Source organism: Scyliorhinus torazame, chromosome 12, assembly GCF_047496885.1.
Source record: "Scyliorhinus torazame isolate Kashiwa2021f chromosome 12, sScyTor2.1, whole genome shotgun sequence".
Classification (NCBI taxonomy): Eukaryota; Metazoa; Chordata; class Chondrichthyes; order Carcharhiniformes; family Scyliorhinidae; genus Scyliorhinus; species Scyliorhinus torazame.
Window position 1 is genome coordinate 184897378 of NC_092718.1, and position 27689 is coordinate 184925066.

General features: G+C 44.8%; 1 protein-coding gene across 10 annotated transcripts in view; it reads right to left on the minus strand.

Annotated features, from left to right (window-relative positions):
- LOC140386791 (rab effector Noc2-like) overlaps positions 1–27689 on the minus strand; it is a 291632-nt gene that overhangs the window by 64433 nt on the left and 199510 nt on the right. For all 10 annotated transcript variants that reach the window (XR_011933672.1, XM_072469490.1, XM_072469500.1 and 7 more), the window contains one exon: positions 9983–10145. Coding sequence is in view for 9 of the 10 variants with exons in the window: in XM_072469490.1 (XP_072325591.1) it covers positions 9983–10145 (163 nt within the window). In the remaining variant the exon portion in view is untranslated. The remainder of the gene's footprint in view (positions 1–9982; positions 10146–27689) is intronic.

Here is a 27689-nt window from a genome sequence, read left to right on the forward strand (position 1 = left end):
CACAAAGGTTGGTGGAATTGCGGATAGCGATGAGGACTGTCAGAGGATACAGCAGGATTTAGATTGTTTGGAACTTGGGTAGAGAGATGGCAGATGGAGTTTAATCCGGACAAATGTGAGGTAATGCATTTTGGAAGGTCTAATGCAGGTAGGGAATATACAGTGAATGGTAGAATCCTCAAGAGTATTGAAAGTCAGAGAGATCTAGGAGTACAGGTCCACAGGTCACTGAAAGGGGCAATACAGGTGGAGAAGGTAGTCAAGAAGGCATAAGGCATGCTTGCCTTCATTGGCCGGGGCATTGAGTATAAGAATTGGCAAGTCATGTTGCAGCTGTATAGAACCTCAGTTAGGCCACACTTGGAGTATAGTGTTCAATTCTGGTCGCCACACTACCAGAAGGATGTGGAGGCTTTAGAGAGGGTACAGAAGAGATTTACCAGAATGTTGCCTGGTATGGAGGGCATTAAGCTATGAGGAGCGGTTGAATAAACTCGGTTTGTTCTCACTGGAACGACGGAGGTTGAGGGGCGACCTGATAGAGGTCTACAAAATTATGAGGGGCACAGACAGAGTGGATAGTCAGGGGCTTTTCCCCAGGGTAGAGGGGTCAATTACTCGGGGGCATAGGTTTAAGGTGAGAGGGGCAAGGTTTAGAGTAGATGTACGAGGCAAGTTTTTTTACACAGAGGGTAGTGGGTGCCTGAAACTCGCTACCGGAGGAGGTGGCGGAAGCAGGGACGATAGAGACATTTAAGGGGCATCTTGACAAAGACATGAATAGGATGGGAATAGAGGGAGACGGACCCAGGAAGTGTAGAAGATTGTAATTTAGTCGGGCAGCATGGTCGGCACGGGCTTGGAGGGCCGAAGGGCCTGTTCCTGTGCTGTACATTTCTTTGTTCTTTGTTCTCAAAACCATCTGCAGTCCTAACCTATGGGATGGTTCTGTGGCGTAGGATAGAGGAAAATGCTCCTGGCAAGTTTTTCGTGTCGCGCCACCAGGCGAGGTGCAGGGCTGCCCATCTACTTGTCTTCTGACAGAAACGAACACCCACTGGTCTGCCCTTTCCCTGTATCCTTATATCACTTCTTAACTCTCAGCCACCCTGGCCTTGGAAAAGGTGGCTGATAGGTTGAGATGTCTTAATGCTCTCCAGAAGCGTTCTAAATTATAGTGTCATTCTATTTGGGCCTATCCATGACTCAGTTGGTAGCTCCCTCGCTTGAGTAAAAAAGTTGCAGGTTCAAGTCCTAACCCACGGAAGCGAGTAAAAATTCCAAGCTGATGTTCCAGTACATAATTGGTGGGAGCATTGTATTGACTGGGGTACCATCTTTTGGATTGGATGTTAAACCTGAGCACTGTGGTGTACTCTCAGGTGTATCTAATTAAAAAATCAAGAGAGTTTTCTTGATTTCCTTAACCAACACCTAAAATCAGACGATCTAGTCGTTTACTTCTTCCCGATGCACAGATTGGTTGCTGTGTTTCCTATTTTTTGAGAAAACAATTGTACCCTCTATTCTTACTTATGTAGGCGGGTAGCAACCTAACACTAATTTGTTTGTGTTTAAAAACAAAACCTTTTTTAGAATTCAAACACAGATAAATGGAATGTGGTGGAGGCTGTTGGTATCGATTTTCAGAAGGCTTTTGATGAGGGTGGCCTGCAAAAATTAAGGCAGCTGGCTACGGAGATGGTTGGAGACAGGAAGAAAAAGGTAAGCATAAAAGAATAAGCAAAATACTGCGGATGCTGGAATCTCGATCAAGAACAGAGAATGCTGGAAGGACTCAGCAGACCCGACAACATCGGTAGGGATGGAACCATGCTCTCTTTGTTTTCTCTCAGGTGTTTAGACACGAGCCGATGTTGCAGTTTGCTAATGATAGCAAATTAAAGGGCACAATGAAAAGAATGCAGGATGAAAGGACAGCTTGGCAACTTGAGTAGGTAGGTGGTGATCATAGATTATCATAGAATTTACAGTGCAGAAGGAGGCCATATGGCCCATCGAGTCTGCACCGGCTCTTGGAAAGAGCACCCTACCCAAGGTCAACACCTCCACCCTATCCCCATAACCCAGTAACCCCACTCAACACTAAGGGCAATTTTGGACACTAAGGGCAATTTATCATGGCCAATCCACCTAACCTGCACATCTTTGGACTGTGGGAGGAAACCAGAGCACCCGGAGGAAACCCACGCACACACGGGGATCCTGTACAGACTCCGCACAGACAGTGACCCAAGCCGGATTCGAACCTGGGACCCTGGAGCTGTGAAGCAATTGCGCTATCCACAATGCTACCGTGCTGCCCATAAAGATGCGACCATCAATTCACTCGAAGACACGTGGAGAAGTATACCGTGGTTTTAATCAGCTTAGAACAGTGCCTGCCTGCGACTGGTACAATACTGGGAACTGCCTGCAGGTCAGCTGCTCTTTATACTTCCTCTTAAGGGGAGGAGCCATGGGCAGAGCCCGTACATGCCTCAATAAGAAGCCACACAATGGCCCATAGGTGGAGCCCACTGGGTTAATAATATAACACAACAGCAGAACATGATACAAATGCACTGGTGAATTATTAGCACTATACATTCACCACAGGTGGCAGAGACACTACAAAGCAGAGAAATGTTCAGTGCTGCAATGTGGATGTAGTGCGCTCAAAAGAAAGTACAACATAAATGGGAAGACTGCATTGGGGCTAGATTCTCCACTGGCGGGATCCTCCATTGCGTCGGCAGCGCACCCACACCCGGGGATTACCCGACGGCGTGGGGCTGCCCACTATGGGGAAACCCCATTGGCCGACTGGCGGGAAGGAGAATTCAGCGGGGGTGCGCTGCACTAGAAAACTGGTCCAGTGGGACCGGGAATCTCGCCTCTGATCGAAGGAGCACACAACAACTGGGTTGCCCTTTGCCCTCTGAAATGGCTGGGCAAATTATTTTTGCTGCCTCAAGGGCAAAGCGGGATGGGCAGCAAATCCTTGCCACTCCAATCCAGAGAGAAGATATTCGTTTTTTTTAAAAAGGGATGATTTTGTAGTAAAAGGTATGAGAAGGCTATAAAAACGTAATGGGATTCTGAATTTCATACATAGGGAAATTAAATATAAAAGTGAGTAAGTGTGGTTGAATTTGAGCAATATAGTTGAAGCACTGTGTGCAACCATGAGCATGTTATTATGTGCAATGTTTTGAAAGGTTTACAACCAAGATTCCTGAGAATTATAACAGAAATGAAAAGTTATAGTTGTGCAGAAGGAGCTTAGTTTCCTGAAAACATGGAAGGGGCAGCAAGAGACCTAATAGAAATTTTTCAAAATTATGGAAGGTTTTCAGGGTAAATAGTGAAATACTGGTGGTGACTTTAACTTAAATTGTTGAGTATGAAACCCATGGGATTAGGTGGAATGCTGGCTCCCCACTCTCCACTACCTCAATAGATAATACAAGTGGGTTAGCTTAAAATTACCCTCTTTCTCGCTGTGGTTTGGCAATATGGTACAATGAAATAGCCTCAGGATTATTACTAGAAGAGAAAAGTAAGATGCTGGAAGGTATTTTTCCTCTTAAAGAATAAACAGAACATGAAATGTGTTGCTACAAGTGGCTACAACTTCATTTTAAAAGGAAATGATTACATTGAAAACAAAGGGTGGGGTTTTCCGGCCATGCATGCTGGCGGGATCTTACGGTCCCGCAGACGGTGCACCCCCACCGCTGATTTCGTGGAGGCGAAGGGTGTGTTCAACGGGAACCCTCATTGACATTGGGGCGATCAAATTATTTCGCTGCCACCCACTCACGATCCCCCCGTCCTCCGCTGCAGAACACGCCACAGGAGGGGAGATGACCCCTCTGCTGCACTGAGCTCTTTAAAAATGTTAGACGGATCCCAATTCCCGACTCCATTCCCAGGTTGTCCGATTTTCCAGAGTGCCTTTACAGGGTGCAAGCTGCTTTTGTCAAAAGCCCACATCTGGCACACCCAAACTGGCTGGCTCCATTGCAGAGATAGGTGTCGCTTACTCCTCCAAACCTTTCATGGAGTCAGGTACTCTGGGTGGGTGACTTCAATGCCCATCATCAGGAGTGGTCAACAGCACCACTACAAGCTGAGATCTGAGATGGCCAGTCCTAAGGGACATAACTGCTGGACTGCGTCTGCGGCACGTGTTGAGGTACCAACAAGAGGGAAAAACATACTTCACCATCCTTACCAACTTGCCTGCCGCAGATGCATCTATCCATGACAGATTTGGTAAGGGTGACCACCGTGCAGTTCTTGTGGAGATGAGGATACCCTCCATCATGATGTGTGGCACAACCACCATGTAAAATGGGATAGATTTCAAAGAGATCTAGCACTATGAGATAATGTGGGCCATCAGCACAGCTGATTTGTACACAACCACAATCTACAATCGCATGGCATAGAATTTTCCCCACCCTACCATTAACACCAAGCCAGGAGATCAACCCTGGTTCAATTAAAAGCGCAGGAGGTATACCAGGAGCAGCACTAGGCATACCTAAAAATGGGGTGTCAACCTGGTGAAGCTACAACATAACCCACTGATTCCAGACAGTGTATACAGGGATAATGAACATTAATGTATAGTGGAATTAATTTTTTTTAAAGCTTCTGGAAATGTAATTTATTCATAGCTTTCTCCTTTTTTCAAAATAGAAAGTTATGAATGAACTACTTTTTAAAAAAGCTTTTTCTTTGCAGATACACACTATAGGATTTATTGGATCTACACAGTACACAGTGGGTCAATGGGCATGAAAGTGCCATAGCCATGGCATGGGGACATATGGGATCATGGGGCATGGAAGTACCCTATCGGTGCCACAAGGGTGGGTGGAAGGGCAGAGCATGGCATGGGGGCAATGAGGTGGCATGGAGTGAAGGGGTCTGAGGGGTCATGTTTTTACTTTAACTGGGACAAAAACGGGTCAATGAAACACCCTCCACGCCCTGCAGCCCCATTAGCTGTCTCCAAAGTTGTTCCCAGATAGGTTGGTCTGATTCCGGCCCTCGCCCACACCCCAGCAATGAAGATCCGCCTGTGCAGGCACTTTCTCCTGAGGCAGGAAGGTCAAGCTGGGAATTTTCCTGAATCTCGCTGCTCATCTTGAGGATGAAAATCCAGACCGTCTTGCGCTACATCTGTTAAAACTATTTTATCAAACAAACGTGCAACTCAGTTGTATTTATCAACTTGGCCCAACAGTTTATTAATTACTGAAAAGGATAAATGCATTGATTAAAGATTAACTTTTGTATCTTACAGATTTTGGTTGTACTTAATTTGCAATACTTCATTTATAATCTCTGATAACCAATCAACAATGACACAGCATGTAAAAGTAATATCAACTAATTTATCTTCATTAAATCCTGCACTCAACAGTGGGAATCATCTTTAAAGTCATTAAGAAAAGATATTCTTGTTTTTTTGCACACTCTAATTTCCATTAGGTGCATTATAGAATAAGTTCCATCACCCCAAGGCATCAAGACATTAAATGCTGAAAAACATTTAAATATAATGGGCCAGATCTTACAATCAGCGGTAATGCTGCAGTCTGTGGAGATCACTGAATGATTATCTTTATACTCACGTCCTGCTGGGATCTCCCATCTGGTTCGGGGCGGGGGGGGGGGTTGTATATTCAGGTCTGGCGAGTGGTAGGTAGCTGGATCAGGGTGTAGTTGGTTCATGGGGTGTTAGAGTCAAGGAGCAGTGGGCAGTTGGGTCACGAGGGTATGAGTGCGGAGTGGTGAGTTGGATTACCCTGTTAATCACGGAGTTACATCAGAGATTAAACAGCGTAACAATTCTGGAGTACGTTTCTGGACAAGTAGCGCATATCAAACCTAAATCTCTGACACTGAGATCAGTGTAATATATATTCAAGGAGGGTCTATGTCTGTGTAAATTAGCCTCCCCGCTGTTACCAAACTCCTAAATGACCCTCTTATGGACTGATCTGATCTCCACACATATCTTCTCTACTGATTAATACTACACACCTGTATGCTTCACCTGATGCCTGTGTATTTACATTGTGTATTTATGTATGCCCTATGTTTTTTCAAGTATGGAATGATCTATCTGGACTGTACTCAGAACAATACTTTTCACTGTACCTCGGTACACGTGACAATAAATAAATCCAATCCATTGGATGTTTAAACTTATTGGGCAAAAACAGTGCAAGTGCGGACATCTAGACTTCCAATGGGCCCAATGTGCACCAGCAACTTATGTTCACGAGCTTTCAATTTTTTAAAGAGTTGGATGAGCATCAAAGCCATGGAGGTCACCGGATATCTGTAGCGGAATTCTCTGTCGGCGGGATCCTCCAGTCTGCTGCGTGACACACCCATGCCCACGGATTTCCCGATGGCCTGGGGTGGCCACAATGCGGAATCCCATTGGCCAGCTGTGGGAACGGAGAATCCCGCTGCTGGCGGGGTCGCGCTGCTCTGGAAAACGCGGCTGGTGGACCGGAGTATCCCGCCCTTGGTCTATTTGCACTTGGCAACAATTCCAGTGAACCATAGAAGCAGGTGGAAGCTTCATTACAACATCTAAATCACACAAGAGACACCATACTAACACCACTTGTGAACTTTTCCCTTGCTGAATATTGTTTCCAGTACAACTGTAAAGGATGGTCAGTTCCGAAGAGAGTCATATTGGACTCAAAACATTAACTCTGTTTCTCTCTGCACATATGATATGCTGCCAGACTTACTGATTATTTCCAGGACTTCCTGGTTTTATATATAAATGATGACCATTGGAATTAGTGTCAAGGCCTCATAGGGACCATACAGCTTTGAGACTATCGCTCCACTTTCTTTCTCCTGGCACTTAGATTCTCATGAGCCTTTGTGGCAACTGTTCAACTATATTTTTCTCTGCAACACCCTTGCTGCCATCAATGTGTTTCCCACTGAGAATGCTCCATCTTAATTATTGGAAAGGTGAAACACCAAAGGATTGCACAAAAGATACTGTTCACAGTTCTAATATCCATGTTCATTTGAGCCAGATGTAGCACTGGGTTATCTGCTACTAAAACAACTACTCTATCATGGAGTGAGGAACTCAGGCAATAAGGTGCAGAACTGGTGATGTATGACCTCTGGAGTACAAAGGCCTGGTGCATAGGGTTAATGTGGGACTGAGTATGGTGCTGCCCACACAGTGATGTAAGAGAGCACATGACTTGTACCCAGGGTCAGCTGAGTGTTAGACACAGCCACGTGTACCAGCAGGCATGGAGATATTCCTACCCTTTGCTGTATATTTGTAAATGATTTGAAGAGTCAATAAAGACTACAAAGATTTCTTCAGACCAACAAAACTGTTACCAACAGCAGCCTCAAGCCTGCACACGGGATCTCCTCTCCATTCATTCTGAATCGCCCATCCCATAAACCTTGGTTACTAATAGCTTAAGATGCCTTGCAAGGCTTTCAAAATTTGTGTCCCTTTCATTGTAACATTCACTTTTACTGGTACCTACCCCAATATCTTTAAATTTCACTTGTACACAAAATGTCTTCTCGTCTCCACTCCGTACCCGAATCTACCAATATTGTTTTTAAAAGCTGAACAAGGAAATGTGATAGCCATCTTGCAGAATAAGAACCAAAAAAGGAAAATTGCTGCTCAATACATTCAATATGCTTTCAATTTAAGCATCGACTGCGTGTGGAAATCATCACTCGTGCCATTATTTCAAACAAAGAAACTATTGGTAAACAGTATGAGAAATAAACTATTATATTAGGCCATTAGAAGCTCAGTGGGACATTATTTAAGCATAAATCATTCTAAGAAAAATCTTGCCTTCTTTCCTCTTACGTTCCTCTCATTTAGGTGGGGTTACTGGGTTATGGGGATAGGGTGGAGGTGTGGGCTTAAGTGGGGTGCTCTTTCCAAGGACTGGTGCAGACCCGATGGGCTGATGGCCTCCTTTTGTACTGTAAATGTTATAATCTTATGATTCTATGATTCTTTCCAACTTTCACTGCTATAAATTACGTTTATATTGTGCCTTTAATGCTGCAAAATATCCCAAAGAGCTTCACAGGTGTGTTAACAAACAAAATGTGACACCAAAGGTTGGTTTAAAAGGTGGCTTCACTGGTGCTGGCAGATCTGTCACACCTCAAACTGAGCAATTACTTTTCCATGTCCCAAACCTCAGCCCAAATCTGTCCTCATCGAGTGAAAACAACACAAAACTTTATAGAAAATCAAAACACAAACAACCAATGGGCATTCCGTACCCCTTAAACCAAGTCCGTAATGTCAATGTCTCATCAATTACATTGTTAATGTCAATGACATTGTTAAGAGAAACAAGCAATGGGTATTTGAACATATATCAATCGGGAATAGTTGGATCACTGCATGAGGGATGTTGACACTGAACAAAGTCAATAAATTCTCTCAGCAAGGAAAGGCTTTGTGCCTTAAGTTTACCTGTTAACCAATGTTAAACCTTGCTGTTCGATACTAAAGCAGAATTACTTTCGGGTTTTAAACACCATGAATATGGGAGGAACTATCCATCAGGTCAACATGACCAGAAACCAGGGGCGGGATTCTCCACTCCCGCGCCGGTTGGGAGAATCGCCTGGGTCGCCAAAATTTCTCGCGAAGCCGGTCCGGGGGGTACCTCAAATGGGGTCTGGCCCGCGATCGGTGCCCACCGATCGTCGGGCCGTCCTCTCTCAAGGAGGACCTCCTTCCTTCCGCAGCCCCACAAGATCCGTCTGCCATCTTCTTGCGGGGCGAACTCGGAGAGGACGGCAACCACGCATGCGCGGGTGACGCCAGTTATGCGGCACCGGCCGCGTCATGTATGTGGCGCCACATTTATGCGGCGACAAGGCCTGGCGCGTTTAGATGACCTGGCCCCGCTCCTAGCCCATTATCGGGCCCTGAATCGGTCGGGATAGGGGCCGTTTCGCGCCGTCGTGAACCTCGACGGCGATCACGATGGCGTGGGCACTTCGGCGCGAGAGTGGAGAATCCCGCCCCTGCTCTTTCAAGTAGATTGAATAGGAAGGAAGATACCTTTTTATCCTACAGTTTCTCTGAAATTCCTTCACTGCGGTTATTTAAGTCATAGAGAAAATAAAATGGGACCAATAGGTCTCTACCGGTCATTTGTCAAAATATCCTTGATACTTAACGTTTATACACATATTTGTAGTCTTGACATTTAAATATACAAAATGCTGTAGGTATTTTCATCAGGCTTTTGATTCAGCATTTTTCTCGCAGTGTGCCAAGATCACCCATCTAATTGTCAGTGCATGCAATGATTTTGCAGGGTCAACTTCATTTAAATAGAATATCCCAATCCATTGTACTCCCAGGATTAGTAGCTTCCTGAAGGTGAAAGATACATGACTATATGTGGCGACAAAAATGTTGGGAGCTTTTACGAAGTGTTGCATTTTTGAAGCGGATAAAAACATAAGATAATGGTGGCCCTGAGCAAGACTACATAGAGGTGTAAGTTGCAAGTAAATTACTAGAATCGAAGAATGGTTATAGTTTAAATTCCATCACTGGACAAGTAATCATAACCAGGAATCTTTAGTGTGTTGGCATCTCAGGGTGAAGGGCACACAGAAAAAGTGGAAAATACCTAAAATGGAATGGTTCAATTTGGAACCAATGACATAAACAGAAGTAACCTGGGGTCTATCTGAGGGAGTTTAAGGGCTTAGATGCTCAGTTACAAGACCTTAAGGAAGATATTTGTCAGATAACCTTTGCATGCTGGGTGGAACTGGAGTAAGAAGATTAACACGTAGACGTACAGTTGATGCAGGAAGTTAATATTCTTGGGGCATAGGAGCAAAGGGAGATTATATGAGAAGGGCAGTAATAAATCTGCAAAGAGGGTAAAACACCAACCTCTTCCTTTAGCCCAACTATACGATCGGTTCACAATAATACTTTTCCCATGTTCCATCTGAATAGGTCGCAAGAGCAGCTCACTGTGTCTAGCAGTGCTCTTCAATGGCAGAATGAATTTTGGCAATCCCTTGTAAAACCAAGCTCCAGATCTCTTCCAAATCTGTCAAAGGTAAGAAACATTACTAACATCACAATAATTTCAGCCAAGTGCAATAAATTTTATATTACGACCATAACTCAGTTGATATACATTTACTTACTTTTCATTTCCATCCCCTCTTCAGCAAAATGCTATTTAAAGTATTCAACATTTTGATACTTTTCAAAATATTTTCTTGAAATACCTCAAAAATGTACACAGCGATTTTCAAGAAATTGGTTATAAAACATTTTAACAAATTAAACATTCCTGTGTGATTGTTCCGGAATCTGAAAAATGTTTAGGCCTGCCATTGACTATAATTATCAAATAGCATTTGGCATTTGGATAGGACTATATAGATATTCGAAACCCACGCCCGTCGAGGCCTGGAAAATCAACGGGGGGGGGGGCGCTTTCAACGGCCCCCAACCGGCACGGCGGCGATCCCACGGGCGACCCAGAATCGGCACCGGACAATCGGCGGGCCTGCGGCGAGGCGGCGATTTTCCAGCCCGGCGCAGGGTCGGAGAATCCTGGCCCCTATCTCTGAGAACCTTTTCCAACAATTTCACTATCACTGACGTCAAGCTCACTGGCCTATAATTACCCATAATATCCCTGCAGCCCTTCTTAAATAACGGTACAACATTGGCTGTCCTCCAATCCTCTGGGATCTCACCTGTGGCCAATGAGGACACAAAGATTTCTGTCAGAGGCCCAGCGATTTCATCTCTTGCCTCCCTCATGGATCTGGGACAGATGCCATCCGGCACTGTGGATTTGTCTACTTTAATGCTTTTTAACACATCTAACACTTCCTCCCTCATAATAGCGAACTGTTCTAAAGTGTTTACACATCCCTCTGAGACACCACCAATCAACATGTCCCTCTCCTTTGTGAATAACAATGCAAAATACTCACGAAGGACCTCACCTACTTCCTCTGGTTCTGTACATAATTTCCCTCCTTTGTCCTTGCATGGTTCAACTCTTTCTCTAGCTAGCCTCTTGTTCCTAATATACGTATAAAATGCCTTGGGATTCTCCTGAATCCTGTCTGCCAAGGACATTTCGTGACCCCTTTGTGCCCTCCTAACTCCCTGCTTGAGCTCATTTCTACTTTCCTTGTATTCCTCAAGTGCTTTATCTGTTTTTAGATCCCTGTACCTCACATATGCACCTTTTTTCTTCAAAGAGGCATACTGCCAAGGAAGTTACTGTCCAGATAACCAGGGATTTGGGACAGAAGGAACGTCTTAAGATGACAGAGACCAAGATATTGTTCAGAAGAATTCAAGGAACAGTAAGCAAAATGTGCTGAGTTAAAGAAACAATTGCTGTAACCAGATTTAAATTGGAACAGCAGACTTCAGAGGTAAATCAAACGTTTGATACCATTTTAATAGAGCCTGGGAATCGAGAGTTAAAGCAATTGTGAACAGATTGTACAGCAATCATGACAAATAAATCCTAAAGGGGGTGGTGAAATAGATTCTCTATTAAAAATGGAGTTGAAGCTTTGTTCAAAAGAGTCATTTGGAAAGCGTGGACTGTATTTCAGGAGGCAAACCGCGAATGGAAAGCCTTATTGAGAAAGAATTTTTAAAGCGTGTTTTTGGGAATAGAGTTTGTAAACTCGCATGTGACAATCGTCTTGGTGGATTCAGAGGAGAAATCCGCAGACATTCATTTGGGGTTCAGAGTGGAGTGTGTGTACTTAGCCACCGCTAATCTGTGTGCTTAAACAGACTTTGTGTTAATGAGACCATTGTGGTTTACAATGTGCTTTGTAATCTGTGTGGATCTTGTGTGTATTTGTTAAACTGCGGGGGAAGTAAAGGAGAATTGTGTCAAAATCCAATTCTTCCATGTTTAATTATATGGTGTTTCCTTGCTAAAACTAATTAGCGGCCCTGTGACTATTCCTCCATGTTTTATTAAAGTTATGGGGCGGGAGTCTCCGTTGGCAGGTTCCCCCGCTTCGCCGGCAGAGCACCCATTCACGCGGATTTCCTGACGGCGTGGGGGTGGCCACAATAGGAAACACCATTGGCCGGCTGCACCAGGCACCGCAATTTCTCTCCCCGGCTCTGGCTACAATGGAGGAATTACATTAGAGAGGGATGAGGGTCAAATGGGATGAATGGCCCTGTCTAGTCTTTGACCTTTCTTATAAACAGCTCCAGAGCAGCAACTACCTACTTTTCATAATAATATCCAGAAAACTAACAACTCTGCAATGGAATAATAAATACGGTGTGATGGACTCAGCTGGCCTTTTCCTGCTTGTGATTTCCAGATGTTTATATAAATAAAGGCAGACCCAGAAAATGAACAGAAAAACAATTGCTCAACTCTATGCACTCTTTGCCTCCATAGTATGCATTTCTATGTAATAGAAAAACTCATGACATTAATCTTATCGGACAATGCCTTCATGGAAGAATTGTTTGTTGAACTTGTCTTTTTATTTTAGGGTAATATCACATGCAAGTGATATGTTTTAACATTATTTATTTCACTGGGATGTGTTAATAAACAAATACAAAATTAATCCAGCACGCTTTCATGAAATGGTGTCAACTTGAGCAGGTATTGAGCAGCCAGAATTGATACTTAAAGCACCAATACTGTCTTAATCAATTAAAATAATAATCCTCGAGGGTACCCTTTTCAATATGTTGCTTTAAAAGAGATTACAGCAATGCAGCTTCAGTTTGACAGGTTGGGATTCTGTAGCCATCGAACATTAGGTATCGTAATGGAGGCTGTTTGAGCTTATCACATCTGTCCTAATATCATGTGTGCTCATGTTAAAAAACGATTGAGGTTGTAGGTGACATCTGCAGCAGCTCAAACTGGCACGGGCCAAAACTGATCTGGCAAAAGATTATGCTGGTACGCGTTTTTTGCAGATAAATAACAGATTCATTTTAATCCATAATTCTATGACAACAGCAGAATTTCATCCAGATATTTCCATTAAGGGCTATTTTAGAAATAGGTTTCAAAATCATTGACTGCAAGAAGTCTTGGTAAACATATGGACCTGGTGAGTGGCATTATTGCCACTACACCATTTTATTATGTAGAAGAGGAGCAAATTTTAGCTTAACCCTGCAGCGCTGGTGGGGCACTCCTGGATATTTTTGACGACGTTTTCCCACGGTTAAGGATCTAGATACAAACTACTTTAAAATGTGTTATATACATTGATGTTTAGTCTAAAAGGGGACAAAACTCTATGTTGAGCTGCAGGCCAGAAGTCACACAAAACAAATTTAGCCGACTAAATGGAAGTGATTTTTCCTAGACACCAAACAATAAATGATTTGCTCGCTGATCTGGCTGGTCAGAAAACACCTCTCAGCAAGTGGATTGTAAAAGCCCCTGGTCTCTGTTTGTGAGTGGGGAGGGGGAGGGAGTTGAAAAAAAAGAAGATGGATGTGCTTTTTGACAGAGAGACTTTAAAACAAAAACAACTACAAGGGCAAACAGCTTTGTGGAAAGAAAATCTTTGAGAGCCTTCACCGAGACAGCGAGATAATCCCTTATTTAAGTCAAGTGAGATGGTCTACTGAACTGGGCTAGCATCGGATATTCTTACGTTGCATCATTGCATGAATAAAGGTTGGATTGAATAAACTATGTGAATCGTACAACTATTTGCTTCATATATTTGCCTCACTGCACAACCAAGCAGTTCAATAATTCAAACTCTGTCTTGCTACAGTCCACCTACAGAGAGATTGATGAAATGCCTGTGCAAAGGACACAGTTCTGGTTCCAGCCACAAAAGAGATTTGTTGTTAGATCCCAGCTCCTGCCACTGTACAAGTAGATATGTTACTCCCAAAAGTAAGATGCTCAACCTGCCTATGGGAGCAACTTATAACATTGAATCCAAGATATTACAGAGATATATCAGCCAAAATTCTTGAGAGTGAAGGAGCCAAAGGATCTGGGTGTACATGTGCGTCAGTCATTAAAGGTGGCAGGACAGGTTGAGCGCGAAGTTAATAAAATATATAATATTCTGGGCTGTATTAAAAGGGGCATAGAGTACAGGAACAAGGTGGTTATACTGAACTTATACAAGTCAGTAGTTAGAACTCAGCTGGAATATTGTGTACAGTTTGAAGTGCCACACAACAGCAAAGAAATGAATGCATTGGAGAAAGTGCAGAAGAGGTTTACAAGAATGGTTCTCGGGATGAGAAACTTCCGTTATGAGGGTAGATTGGAGAAGTTGGGATTTCTCTTTGGAAAGAAAAAGACTAAGAAGAGATTTTATAGAGATATCCAAAACCACGAGGGGGCTGGACAGAGTAAATAGGGAGAAACTGTTCCCACTCATAAAAAGATCAAGAACGGCCCACCTAAAGAGGACACAGTAGAGGCTCCTCACTGCGGAGACAGAACAGGAGTCACAGAGCCCTTCGCTGACACGGGTTGCTGCAGCACTGGTATCCCTGGCGATAGGGACAGGTGGTGGGGATAAAGGTTCCCCAGTGCCACTCACTTCTGGAGATAGGAGTGCAGTTTGGAAGGCAACATATCAGGGGGAATGGCTGAGGGGTGGGGGTGGGTTTGGGGGGGGGGGGCATATGGAGGGTGGAGCTGAAGTGCAACTCAAGGTCACCATGTAGCTTGTTGGACCTGGATGGGCAAGGGAATACTCATCTTAATCCTCCCCCCCCCCCGTTGAGAATGAATTTCAGAGCACAGCCAGGAATGCTTGCTATCAACCTGGCCACAGATGCCGTTGCGGACTCACGAAGCTGGAGGCACAGAGCCTGCTCGGAGAAGACCCTGCACAAGAGGAGCCTGCCCCAGAAGAGCAGGGACCAGCCGCTGATGCTCAAGTGCCTGCCGTCCAACAGGAGGTGCAAAAGAGGTGCCACATCAGGGCACGGGGTCAATGCCTGTGCTTAGAGCAGATGCCGGACCACTTGTGCTGCCTAAGATTTCAGCTACCCAAGGAAACAGTGTGGCTCCTGTGCTAAATGATGACGCACCTGGGACAGTGGGGGTTTGGAGGAGGATACCCGCTCCTGGTGGCCGTCAAGGTGACGATTGCCCCGAAGGTTTATGCCTCTGGGTCTTTCCAGTGGCCGAGTGGGGACCTGTCTGAGATGTCTCGACCATACATACACAGGTGTATCCACGCTATGATGGATGCTCTATGCGCCCAGGCAGCAGTCTGTATAAACGTCAGTCTGGACCAAGCACACCAGGAGGCCCAGGCAGCAAGATATACCGCCATCGCTAGTATGCCCTGACTCGTCAGCCCAGATGCTTATGCTCAGAACTTGGGCGGGATTCTCCCAGCCCGTGGCCAGGCCGGAGAATCCCCGCTACCGGGCCACGCCACCCTGACGCCGGCACACGATTCTCCGCGCCATTGGCGGCGGCGTGTTTGGCGCAGTGCCGGTCACGGGCTGCTGTACATGGGCCGAGTGGCCGCTCTAAAAAGGCAGAGTCGTCCCGCCATCCACACCTTGTCTCAGCCGGCAGGAACTCTGCGTTCAGGGTCGGGGGGCGGCCTGTGAGGGGGCGGTGGGGGGGGGCGGGGGGAGGTGCTCCGACCCCGGGGGGGGCCTCCGATGGGGCCTGGCCCGCGATCGGGGCCCACCATTCGGCGGGCCGTCCTCTCGCTCCCCGGGCCTATTTTCTTCCGCGCCGGCCCCTGAACTCCCGCGCCGTGTCACGTCGGGTCCGGCGCATTGTGGGAGGCCACGGCGCATGCGCGGGTTGGCGCAAGCGCCACTGCGCATGCGTGTATCCCGCGGCACACAGTTTACGCCGGGATGGGAGGCTGGAGTGGCGTGAACCGCTCCAGCGTGAAACACGACGGCGTTTCCGATGGCGTGGACACTCTGCCGCCGAATGTGAGAATCCCGCCTCGAGTGGGACCTGAATCCACAACATTCTGACTCAGAGGCAAGAGTTTGACCAACTAAGTCAAAGTTGACTGCAGTGCCTTCCTACATGTATGAAACACACCACTGCATCAATCCTTTTCTCAAAGTGGTTTGACTATAGAATAGTGTTTTACATTAACTATATCATAGCTTTAACCAGCAACCAATTATCTCCAAATCATTATTTTAAATTGTTTATGTCACATACAATATAACCCAGTATACACTAAAAATGTTCCTTCTTGCACGTTGGAAACAGATTCTGAATTTGGGGCTGGTTTCCACATCCTCCTCAACTTTTCTTTTGTATTCAACCTCTTGAATTGAACTGGAATTATACCGAGCATAAAGAATGACATTGTGGTTGCTGGCGGTCAATCATCTCGGCCCCAACACATTGCTGCAGTCCCTCAGTGTATAGTCCTAGGCCAAACATCTTCAGCTGTTTCATCAATAACCTTCCTGCCATTATAAAGTCAAGTGTGGACGTTCACTGAAGATTCATAACTTTTCAGATGCTTGAAGCAGTCTGTACCCACCCTGGACAATATTAAGGCTTGGGCTCATAAGTGGCAATTATCATTTGTGCCACACAAGTGTCAAGCAATAACCATCTCCAACAAGAAACAATCTAATCATCTCCCCTTGAAATTCAAAGCCATTTCCATTGTCACCATTGATCAGAAACTGGCCAAGTCATATATATATACACATAGAATCCCCACAGTGCAGAAAGGAGGCCATTCTGGCTAGCAAGTCTGAACCGACCCAAGGCCAGGCCCACTCGCCTGCCCCATCTGCAACCCCATAACCCCACTTATCCTGCACATCTTTGGACACCAAAGGGCAGTTTTATCATGGCTATTCCACCTAATTGTACATCTTTGGACCATGGGAGGAATGCGGAGCACCCAGAGGAAACCACGCAGACACGGTGGGAATGTGCAAACTCCACACAGTCACCCAAGGCCGGAATCAAACCCCGGTCCCTGGCACTGTGAGGCAGCAGTACTTTTTAAAAATAAATTTTGTGCTCCCAATTATTTTTTCCTTCCAATTAAAGGGGCAATTTAGCGTGGCCAATCCACTTACCCTGCACATCTTCGGGTTGTAGTGGCGAAACCCACACAAACACGGGGAAAATGTGCAAGCTCCATACAGCCTGTGACCCAGAGCCAGGATCGAACCTGGGACCTCGGTGCCGTGAGGCAGCAATGCTAACCACTGTGCCACCGTACATCTCCAATTTCATTTTCCTCCTTGTTCACATGTTTTTTCTTCAGAAGTGTAACTCAGGGGCAGCCCGGCGGCGCAGTGGTTAGCACAGCTGCCTCAGGGCACCGAGCACCCAGGTTCGATCCCAGCTCTGGGTCCCTGTCCGTGTGGAGTTTGCACATTCTCCCCGTTTTTGCGTGGGTTTCGCCCACACCACCCAAAAAAGATGTGCAGGGTAGGTGGACTGGTCACGCTAAATTGCCCCTTAATTGGAAAAAATGAATTGGGTACTCTAAATTTTTTTTTTTTTAAAGAAGTGTAACTCAGGCTCCCAAGCCTACAGAAATATCCGTAACTGGATGCTGTGAAATTACTAGCTGCTCAATCACTGACCAAAAGAAAATGCACATCTTTGTATTTATCAAGAAGTCAGCTCCAAAATATTCCATCATGCCATAGGATTAAAATAACTGCAAAAGCAAAAGCCCTAAAATTCCAAGATCCTTCATCTTTTATCAAACAACCAGCGGCATGAGTTCAGCCAACTAACAACCAGATCTCTGACCCCACCAGAAATCAAAAGCTTCAGCTCAACACAACTTTGTTAGGGCTGGAAAAGGTGTAAGTTTCATCAGCAAACGCTGAAATGCATTTCAGAATATATGGTTGGCAAGAAATCCGTCAGCACCGCTGCCAAGAATGTATGAAAGGATGTCGCACTGGCAGCCGCAACTCCTTAGTTCCCTGAAACCCCCACCAGTGCAGCAAGAAGTTTATTGACCTCACAAGTTCAGCAAAGGTAAGCTTGATGACAACAGGCTGATATTCGCCTATCTTTTGCAGTCTGACAGTAATCATAACTTTGCTTCAATTTCATTTCACCCTATTCCCCTCACAAACAAGCCATCCAGATTTCCCCACCACATGGAAAAGAGCAGTTGTTGCAGCAAATTGGCAACAAAACACACTGATCATATTATTATCCCGTATGCTTTAAACCCAATTATTGTGGCAGAATTCTTCACTATAATTAGGTTTGTTAATATGTGAAAACACCTTAGCACCATTCATTTGGCTTCTAGCTACTCTGCCTTGTACACAACGTGGAGCAAAGAAAATAAAAATCACACACAATGTGCTCTATTTGATGTCAGTAAAACCATTCAACCATAATGTTCTCATTGGCAAACGGAATTGCTATGGGTACAGCAATGCTGCCATCAAGTGGTCTACAGCAACATTTCCACGAAAACCTAGGTCGGAAAGTTAGGCACAAAGATTAATATTAGATACCCTGTATCATTCCTAAAATAAGCATTCAATAAAACAGACTTGCATCTAAGAACACCACCTTAGGTTCACCCTATAAAAATTGGCAAGGAGTTGAATATACGTTTATTGATATTTACAATTAGAATCCAAAATCCTAGGATTCTGAATATTGGTATAATTTACTTCAATGAAAGCGATTTGACTTCAGGTTGTTGTACCAAAGAATCACATTTTGGACGTGCTTATTCAAGCCTAACATCAACAAACTCAAAGTATTGTAAAAGGAACCACATCTAAATGCACAAAGTAAGCATTTTCCACTGACATTGCTGAAACACCACCAAAAACTTCCACTGAATGTAAACTGAAACTGAACCCTTTGAACTGCAATCTCAGCAAACACCAAGACAAACTCAACCAACCTTCAAGTGTTGATGACAATTAGCTTTTGAAACAAATGTGGCCATAACAATTTTGATAATGTATCTCAATTGGCTACTATCACTCACATCTGATTCAAAATAAAATCCGTAATGTTCAAACAGCTTAGATTTTACTGCTGATCCATACCACTAATGAGTTCACCAATATAAATGAATGAATGGTCATTAAGAGTTCACCAATATAAATGAATGAATGGTCATTAATGAGTTCACCAATATAAATGAATGAATGACACCTTGTCATACCCTCAGTACATTGCAGAGCACTTGACAACCAATAGTTGAAGTACAGTCAGTATTGTTAAGCAACAAATAGTTGCTAGTTATCATAGATGAGAGCCACAAATGGTATGAATTGCATTATTTGGGGGGGGGGGGTGCTCTTGTAAGCATACTAATGTAGGATTCTTTACATCCATCTGAACAAGCAAGATTTAAGGTTGCATCTGCAGAAATCACCTCTCGTAATACAAGGCACCATCGCAGTGAACAGTCAACCTAATTTATGTGCTCACGTTGTGCTCTCAGGCTTGAAATTACAAGCTAGTAACTCGTGGGTGAGAATGTTATTAATTGAGCCAAGGTGATTCTTTAGTTTAACGGTGTCCCAGTAATAAAAACTGGAAAGCAAGACTTGACTTCTTTAATTCCAATTTTATTGTGTCCTACAGTCACTTCTCATCCAACACCACAGTGCCACCTGTATCCCCTTTATATACATGTGCAGTCTATTAAACAATCAGTGTGCTCTACTGAACAATTAAAGCTCTAATTCTGACTTGAGCATTGGGGAGCAGAAAGTCACTGTTGGAAAAGAGTTAATGTGGTGGCGGTGTGAGCTGTCAGTTTTCCAATTTACCAAAGACCCTTACTGCCTGGAACTTGTACAGGAAAATCACCATGTCCAAATTTCTGAAGTCAGAAAATTACCCCTTCTGTTGCAAACAGATCTGAACAACATAAATTCTTTCAATTAATTAAACAACAGTTAAATACTTGTTTCAATTTCTTCACCGTACTTTGAATTAGTCAAATTACACATGAAGAAACAGCACTAACAGCAATACAAGCTATAATTTAAATTGAAGTATAAATCAAAAGTTACATCATTCCACATCTCCCACTGTGCAATCAACCACTAAATAGGTTGAATAGTAAATGAGTGTTATAAAGTCTTCAGTAACTTATCTTGCTGTATCATTTCACATCTCCAAATCACCAAAAGGCAAATAGGACTCCCTCAACTTTTTTTCGACTGACACAACTTGTCCATCATTTGCCTGATTTTAAAACTCTTTCCCAACAGAATTGTTGCCTTATTTCTTACCAACCTTTTACTTTACTTCACTGATTTTGTAATGAATGCCATTTTTATTGACCTAATCCTCTTTAGGCTAAACACATAAATATTACTCAACTGGAATTGTGCAATTTACTGCCTGTTCGGGTGGTATTAAAGCACAATGCATATGATCCGCAAGTGTAAGATGTATATGCCCTGTAGCAAGCATGGATTTCAACCCACAATTCTTCACCTTTTTTAACGTGAATTTAATTATGATTTGGTCACTATTTCCCAAGTCTCACCTCTGCAACACAGATAATGCACTCAGGCCTGTTTAAAAAATACCTTTGCATTTTAAATGAAATTTTTGTTTCCACCCAGTTTAAATTATTGCAAACCTTACGTCATTGCTTACAATTTCATCTTAAAACCTGTCACTCTGATGATCTGAATTTCTAAATTCTAAATCTAAAATTCTAGAAGATTGGTCGTTAACCATTTACTTCAATTAAAACAATTTGACTTCAGATTGTAACATGAATCACAATATGTTAAGACTCATTTACTAAATTTCCACATCAACAATTTCAAAGTTTTGCTCAAGGAAACACATTTAAAAAGTAAGTATTTTTCCACTGACATTGCTGAAACACCACCAGAAACGTCCATTGAAAGTAAACTGAATCTGGGCCCTGTTGCTGCAATCTCAGAAAGCGCAAGACAAACGCAATAAGTGTTCAACCATTGATGTCTGCTTGCTTTTGAAACAAATATGACCATGAAGTTCTGATAACATATCTCAATTGATTAATATTTTTAAAAATCTGATTCAAATGATAATTTGTGTCATCTTCAGATGGTTCAATTCTGAAAGGGTTATACGAACAGTTATATATATGTACCAATCGTTTAAAGTGGCTGGCAGCTTGAGAACATGGACGAAAAGGCAGATACAAAAACAAGTTATGATGAACCTTAATTGTTTCAACCACAACTGGAGTATTGAGTGTAATTCTGAGTACCCCATTTCAGAGAGCTTGAGAAGGCTTTAGAGAGGACTATGACAAACTTTGGACTTTACAAGATGGTTATGTTTTAAAATCTCTCCTTTAATTTAAAGAGAAACAACTTAATGGAGAGGAAGAATGGTGGTCGTACTAAATTCTACCTGGAGACCAGGCCATGTGATCTGGTTGTCACGAATAAAGAAACCCAAACAGAAACCTATTGAAAATCATGAGAGAGTTTTCAAGCCTTGCCCAGAAGGGACAGCTTCTTTTTGATGAGGAACATGGAGAGAGTGTGTAGAGAAGCAACAGCAGGAGTTTAAAGAGAAGGGTGTAAAGATTGATTTTGTGTAGGCAGCCAGGCAAAATGCCAGTGACAGCTGGTTCTTTGTTCAAAGAACACAGAACAGAAGGGACACTTCGAAATTTACGAACAAGGAGTCACCAAGGTGGGTCTTGCTGGTGTAAGTCAGTTCTGGAGTACATAGAACATAGAACATACAGTGCAGAAGGAGGCCATTCGGCCGATCGAGTCTGCACCGACCCACTTAAGCCCTCACTTCCACCCTATCCCCGTAACCCAATAACCCCTCCTTACCTTTTTTGGTCACTAAGGGCAATTTATCATGGCCAATCCACCACATAGAATCATAGAAGTTTACAGCATGGAAACAGGCCCTTCGGCCCAACCAGTCCATGCCGCCCAGTTTTTACCATTAAGCTAGTCCCAGTTGCCCGCACTTGGCCCATAACCCTCTATACCCATCTTACCCATGTAACCATCTAAATGCTTTTTGAAAGACACAATTGTACCCGCCTCTACTACTACCTCTGGCAGCCCATTCCAGACACTCACTACCCTCTGAGTGAAGAAATTGCCCCTCTGGGCCCTTCTGAATCTCTCCCCTCTCACCTTAAACCTATGCCCTCTAGTTTTAGACTCCCCTACCTTTGGGAAAAGATGTTGACTATCTACCTTATCTATGCCCCTCATTATTTTATAGACCTCTATAAGATCACCCCTAAGCCTCCTACGCTCCAGGGAAAAAAGTCCCAGTCTATCCAGCCTCTCCTTATAACTCAAACCATCAAGTCCCGGCAACATCCTAGTAAATCTTTTCTGCACTCTTTCTAGTTTAATAATATCCTTTCTATAATAGGGTGACCAGAACTGCACACAGTATTCCAAGTGTGGCCGTACCAATGTCTTGTACAACTTCAACAAGACGTCCCAACTCCTATATTCAATGTTCTGACCAATGAAACCAAGCATGCCGAATGCCTTCTTCACCACCCTGTCCACCTGCGACTCCACCTTCAAGGAGCTATGAACCTGTACTCCTAGATCTCTTTGTTCTATAACTCTCCCCAACGCCATACCATTAACTGAGTAGGTCCTGGCCTGATTCGATCTGCCAAAATGCATCACCTCACATTTATCTAAATTAAACTCCATCTGCCATTCGTCGGCCCACTGGCCTAATTGATCAAGATCCCGTTGCAATCCTAGATAACCTTCTTCACTATCCACTGTGCCACCAATCTTGGTGTCATCTGCAAACTTACTAACCATGCCTCCTAAATTCTCATCCAAATCATTAATATAAATCACAAATAACAGTGGACCCAGCACCGATCCCTGAGGCACACCACTGGTCACAGGCCTCCAGTTTGAAAAACAACCCTCTACAACCACCCTCTGTCTTCTGTCGTCCAGCCAATTTTGAATCCAATTGGCAACCTCACCCTGGATCCCGTGAGCTTTAACCTTCTGCAACAACCTACCATGCGGTACCTTGTCAAAGGCTTTGCTAAAGTCCATGTAGACAACGTCTACTGCACTGCCCTCATCTACCTTCTTGGTCACTCCCTCAAAAAACTCAATCAAATTTGTGAGACATGATTTTCCACGCACAAAGCCATGCTGACTGCCCCGAATCAGTCCTTGCCTCTCTAAATGCTTGTAGATCCTGTCTCTCAGAATACCTTCTAGCAACTTACCTACTACAGACGTTAGGCTCACCGATCTGTAGTTCCCAGGCTTTTCCCTGCTGCCCTTCTTAAACAAGGGCACAACATTCGCCACTCTCCAATCTTCAGGCACCTCACCTGTGGCTGCCGATGATTCAAATATCTCGGTTAGGGGACCCGCAATTTCCTCCCTAGCCTCCCACAACATCCTGGGATACATTTCATCAGGTCCCGGGGATTTATCTACCTTGATGCGCTTTAAGACTTCCAGCACCTCCTCCTCTGTAATATGCACACTTCTCAAGACATCACTATTTATTTCCCTTAGTTTCCTAACATCCATGCCTTTCTCCACCGTGAATACCGATGAGAAATATTCATTCAGGATCTCACCCAACTCTTGTGGCTCTGCACATAGATGCCCTTGTTGATCCTTAAGAGGCCCTACTCTGTCCCTAGTTACTCTTTTCCTCTTTATGTATCTGTAGAATCTCTTTGGATTCACCCTTGCATTATTTGCCAAAGCAATTTCATGTCCCCTTTTTGCCCTCCTGATTTCCCTCTTAACTCTATTTCGACAATCTCTATACTCTTCAAGGGATCTACTTGATCCCAGTTGCTTATGTACGTCATATGCCTCCTTCTTCTTTTTGACCAGAGTCTCAATATCTCGAGTCATCCAGGGTTCTCTACTTCTACCAGCCTTGCCCTTCACTCTAAAGGGAATGTGCTTACCCTGCACCCTGGTTAACACATTTTTAAAAGCCTCCCATTTACCAGCCTAACCTGCACATCTTTGCACTGTGGGAGGAAACCGGAACACCCGGAGGAAACCCACGCAGACACGGGGAGAACGTGCAGACTCCGCACAGACAGTGACCCAGCAGGGAATCGAACCTGGGACCCAGGAGCTGTGAAGCCACAGTGCTAATCATTTGTGCTACCTTGCTGCCCAAATAGAGGGACTAGTAATCCAGAGGCCACACGACAGTTGATGGAATTTAAGTTCAATTAATTAATAAACCTGGAATTGAAAGCTAGTCTCAGTAACGATGGCCGTGAAGCTGTTATTGATTATTGTGAAAACCCATCTACTTAACTAAATGTCCTTTTGCGAAGGAAATCTGCCATCCTTACCTGGTCTGGCCTACATGTGACTTCAGGCCCACAACAATGTGGTTGACTCTAACTGCCCTCTGAAATGACCCAGCAAGCCACTTAATTCAAGGGAAATTAGGCATGGGCAACAAATGCTGGCTTTGTCAGCAATGGCAACATTCCCTGGAAGAATAATGGGTTCAGGCTAAGTGGAGAGATTTTCAAAGGACACTGGATGATTTGACCTAATGTTGTAGAGAGAAGTGGGGCTACCAGAAAGTTGGGAGAAGCTTGGGACTTAATCTTTAATACTGCATATCTGCCAGGAGTGCAGCGTGATGTAAAACTATTTCATAAGATCCATTTTGTTTACAGTAGTTAGTTAATACAAAAGCACTTTCCCTTTAGTTTGAAGTATCGGTTGGTTTGGAATATCGGTTGGCTGTTAAATAATGTTTACTCTATGTTGATGTTTTTGAATTTGTTCTATAAAGAAATCTTGAAGCGCAAAATCTTGTCCTTTAGTTGTTTCCACCGTTGTTGGGAAATTCATTTTAAAAAAAGTTCTCTCTAAGGGGATCAGAACAGGGTGCAGAAACTATTTTTTCAGACTGGTTCAAGGGATGAATAGATTAGAGAAGCCAAGATAGTTCTCCTTAGAGGAGGGAAGGTTAAGGGGAGATTCGCTTAAGGTGTTCAAAATGACGAGGATTTTAGACGGAGTGAATGGGGGAAAATTAGCCGAATGATTGTGAACTCAAGGAACCGGCTGAAAGTGATTGGCAGAAGCACCAAAGGGCAACATGAGGAAAAAAAATGTTTTTGCAGTGGGTGGTTAGAATCTGGAATGTACCAGCTCAAAGAGTGGTGGGGGCAGATTAAAACATGGGCTTTAAAGGGGATTAGATAAGCACCTGCAGGTGGGAAAAATTGTAAAGAAACGGGGAAAAGCTGAGGAGTGGAATAAATATTCCCTTTAACTTCAGTTTGCTATTTGTGGCTGTCTTGTTGCACAGTCCAGTCCCTTTAAGTACACATTTTGAAATAAAAGTTGTTTGTATTTGGCCCGTTGTTCCCTTTGCAATGTATTCCCGATGGTCATGCAACTGAGAGGGAACACAGAGTGAAACTAGCAAAGCTGCTCTTGCAGAGAACTAGCACAGGCTCAACAGGTCAATTCGCATCCATCTGTACTGTAATAATTCTATGATTCTAACATTCACTTTTATACCATAGGTCCCGCTGAAAAAAACACTGAAAAAAGTACCTAATGAGGTGTATCTGGGGCTTTTAATGATGTACTAATTTCATGATCACTCCTACGCAGCCTGACTGGTCCTGACAAAGTATTTGTTAAATATCATGGGCGAGATTCTCCGTCCTGCCGCATCAGTTTTCTGGTACAACGCACCCCCGCCAATGGTGGGATTCCCCGTCCCGCCAGCCGACCAATGGGATTTTCCCATTGTGGGCAGCCCCACGCCGTCGGAAATCCCCAGGTGTGGGTGCACTACTGACGCAACGGACAATCCGACAATGGAGAATCCAGCCCCATATTTCCCCATTATAAGAAATTTCAGGGGCTGGATTCTCCGCACCCCGACGCCGAAATCGCGTTCTGCGACAGGGCGGAGAGTCCAATGTCCCACATGAAATTGGGACCGGCGTCGGTTCAGCAATTCTCCACTCCCCCGAAAAGCGGCGTATTCGGTGAGTGTGTCGTGCAGAGTATCCACCACCTGAGGCCATTGGCAGACGCCTGCCCCGCTATTCTCCGCCCCCGACCGGCCGAATACCCGACGCCATGGATATAATCTGGTCCTGCCGTTCGGGATACTCGCGAGGCGGCTGTGGACTCAATCCATGGCCACCACTTTCGGGGCGGGTCGATCGGTGGGCAGGCGGGCCCTTATTCGGGACTGGGCTTTTACTGTGCGGGCGGTCCGGATCGGGCGTGCAGCCGATCAGGGGAACTATTTCCACGGTCTGAGTCCACCATGGAGCACGGCGCGGCCGCTGGAGGCCGTCGCCATGCGCATGTGCGGCCTCTGACCCGGAAGTACAGGGGCCGTATCGGCAGCTGGAGCTGCGAGCTCCATGACAACTGCCTTCTAGCCCCCTGCAAGGCTGTGAATCTGTGGCCTTTTGACGACAGTTTTTCACAGTTTTCACGACGGCATGGGGACATAGTCCCTGAAACAGAGAATCCTGCCCCAGATCTTTAAAATGATCTTTCAAAAAAGTTTGTTTACAACGGGCAAATTAAAAAAAAAAAATTTAGAGTACCCAATTCATTTTTTTTCCAATTAAGGGGCAATTTAGTGTGGCCAATCCACCTACACTGCACATCTTACGGTTGTGGGGGCGAAAATGTGTACGAAGATCGGACGTGGGGTCGAAACCCACGCAAACACGGGTAGAATGTGCAAACTCCATAACAGGCGCAATTTAACAGAAAGCCTTTGAGGTGTGATTTTGGGTGCGATTGACGGGATGTTTTACAGCAGCCGCATTGGCGAGATCGCGGCTGTATAGAACGGCACTTAGTGCCAGATATGAGCTCCCACTTGCTTCTCGTCATTACTGGCTGCCTCGTCGTCTGATTCACCAGACTCACGCCTCAGTGTCTCACCACTAACAAGGGGGAGCTGCTTTTAAAGGCTCCCTCAGCACTCACTCCCTGTCAACACACAAGCACGGCAGCGCGCAGACCTGCTCCTGACTTTGGGGATGCCGATCTGGCCAGGCTTCTCAACGTCACCGATGCGAGGCAGGACATCCTGTTCCCCAGAGTGAGTCGGAGGTCCAGCAGCAGGGTCACCAATACCACCTGGGGGACAGTGGCAGTGGCTGTCAGTGCAGGCAGCATGTCCTGGTGGACCGCCGACCAATGTCGGAAGAAGACCAACGACCTCCACTGAGCTGCAAGGATAAGTTACCACCTCTCTCCTGGCATCAGTTCCGCCTGCCACCCCTCAAATTCCCAAACCTCCCCCATCCCCCAACAAATCACAGGCCGATACCTCGCACCTTCCCCACGTCCGATCTTCGTGCTTGCTCCTCAGAGCCCACTGGCACCCACCAGCACAACCTCTTCATGTCCAAGTGCGGTGCCCACACATACGCTATGGACACCCCCCCGAACCATCGAGCATGCGGCTCACAATGCTCTCTTTGTCCACAAAGGGAAATATAGCCCATAATAAGCGGGAAAGGGCCAAACAGGGTGTGGATTCCAAGAGATTCGAGTCCTCATCTCCTATGAGGAACGGGCCCTGGAAATCATGGGTTTGTCCAGGGAGCGGGCAGTCACTGACAGCGAGGTTGGCCAGCACCGCAGAGGTTGG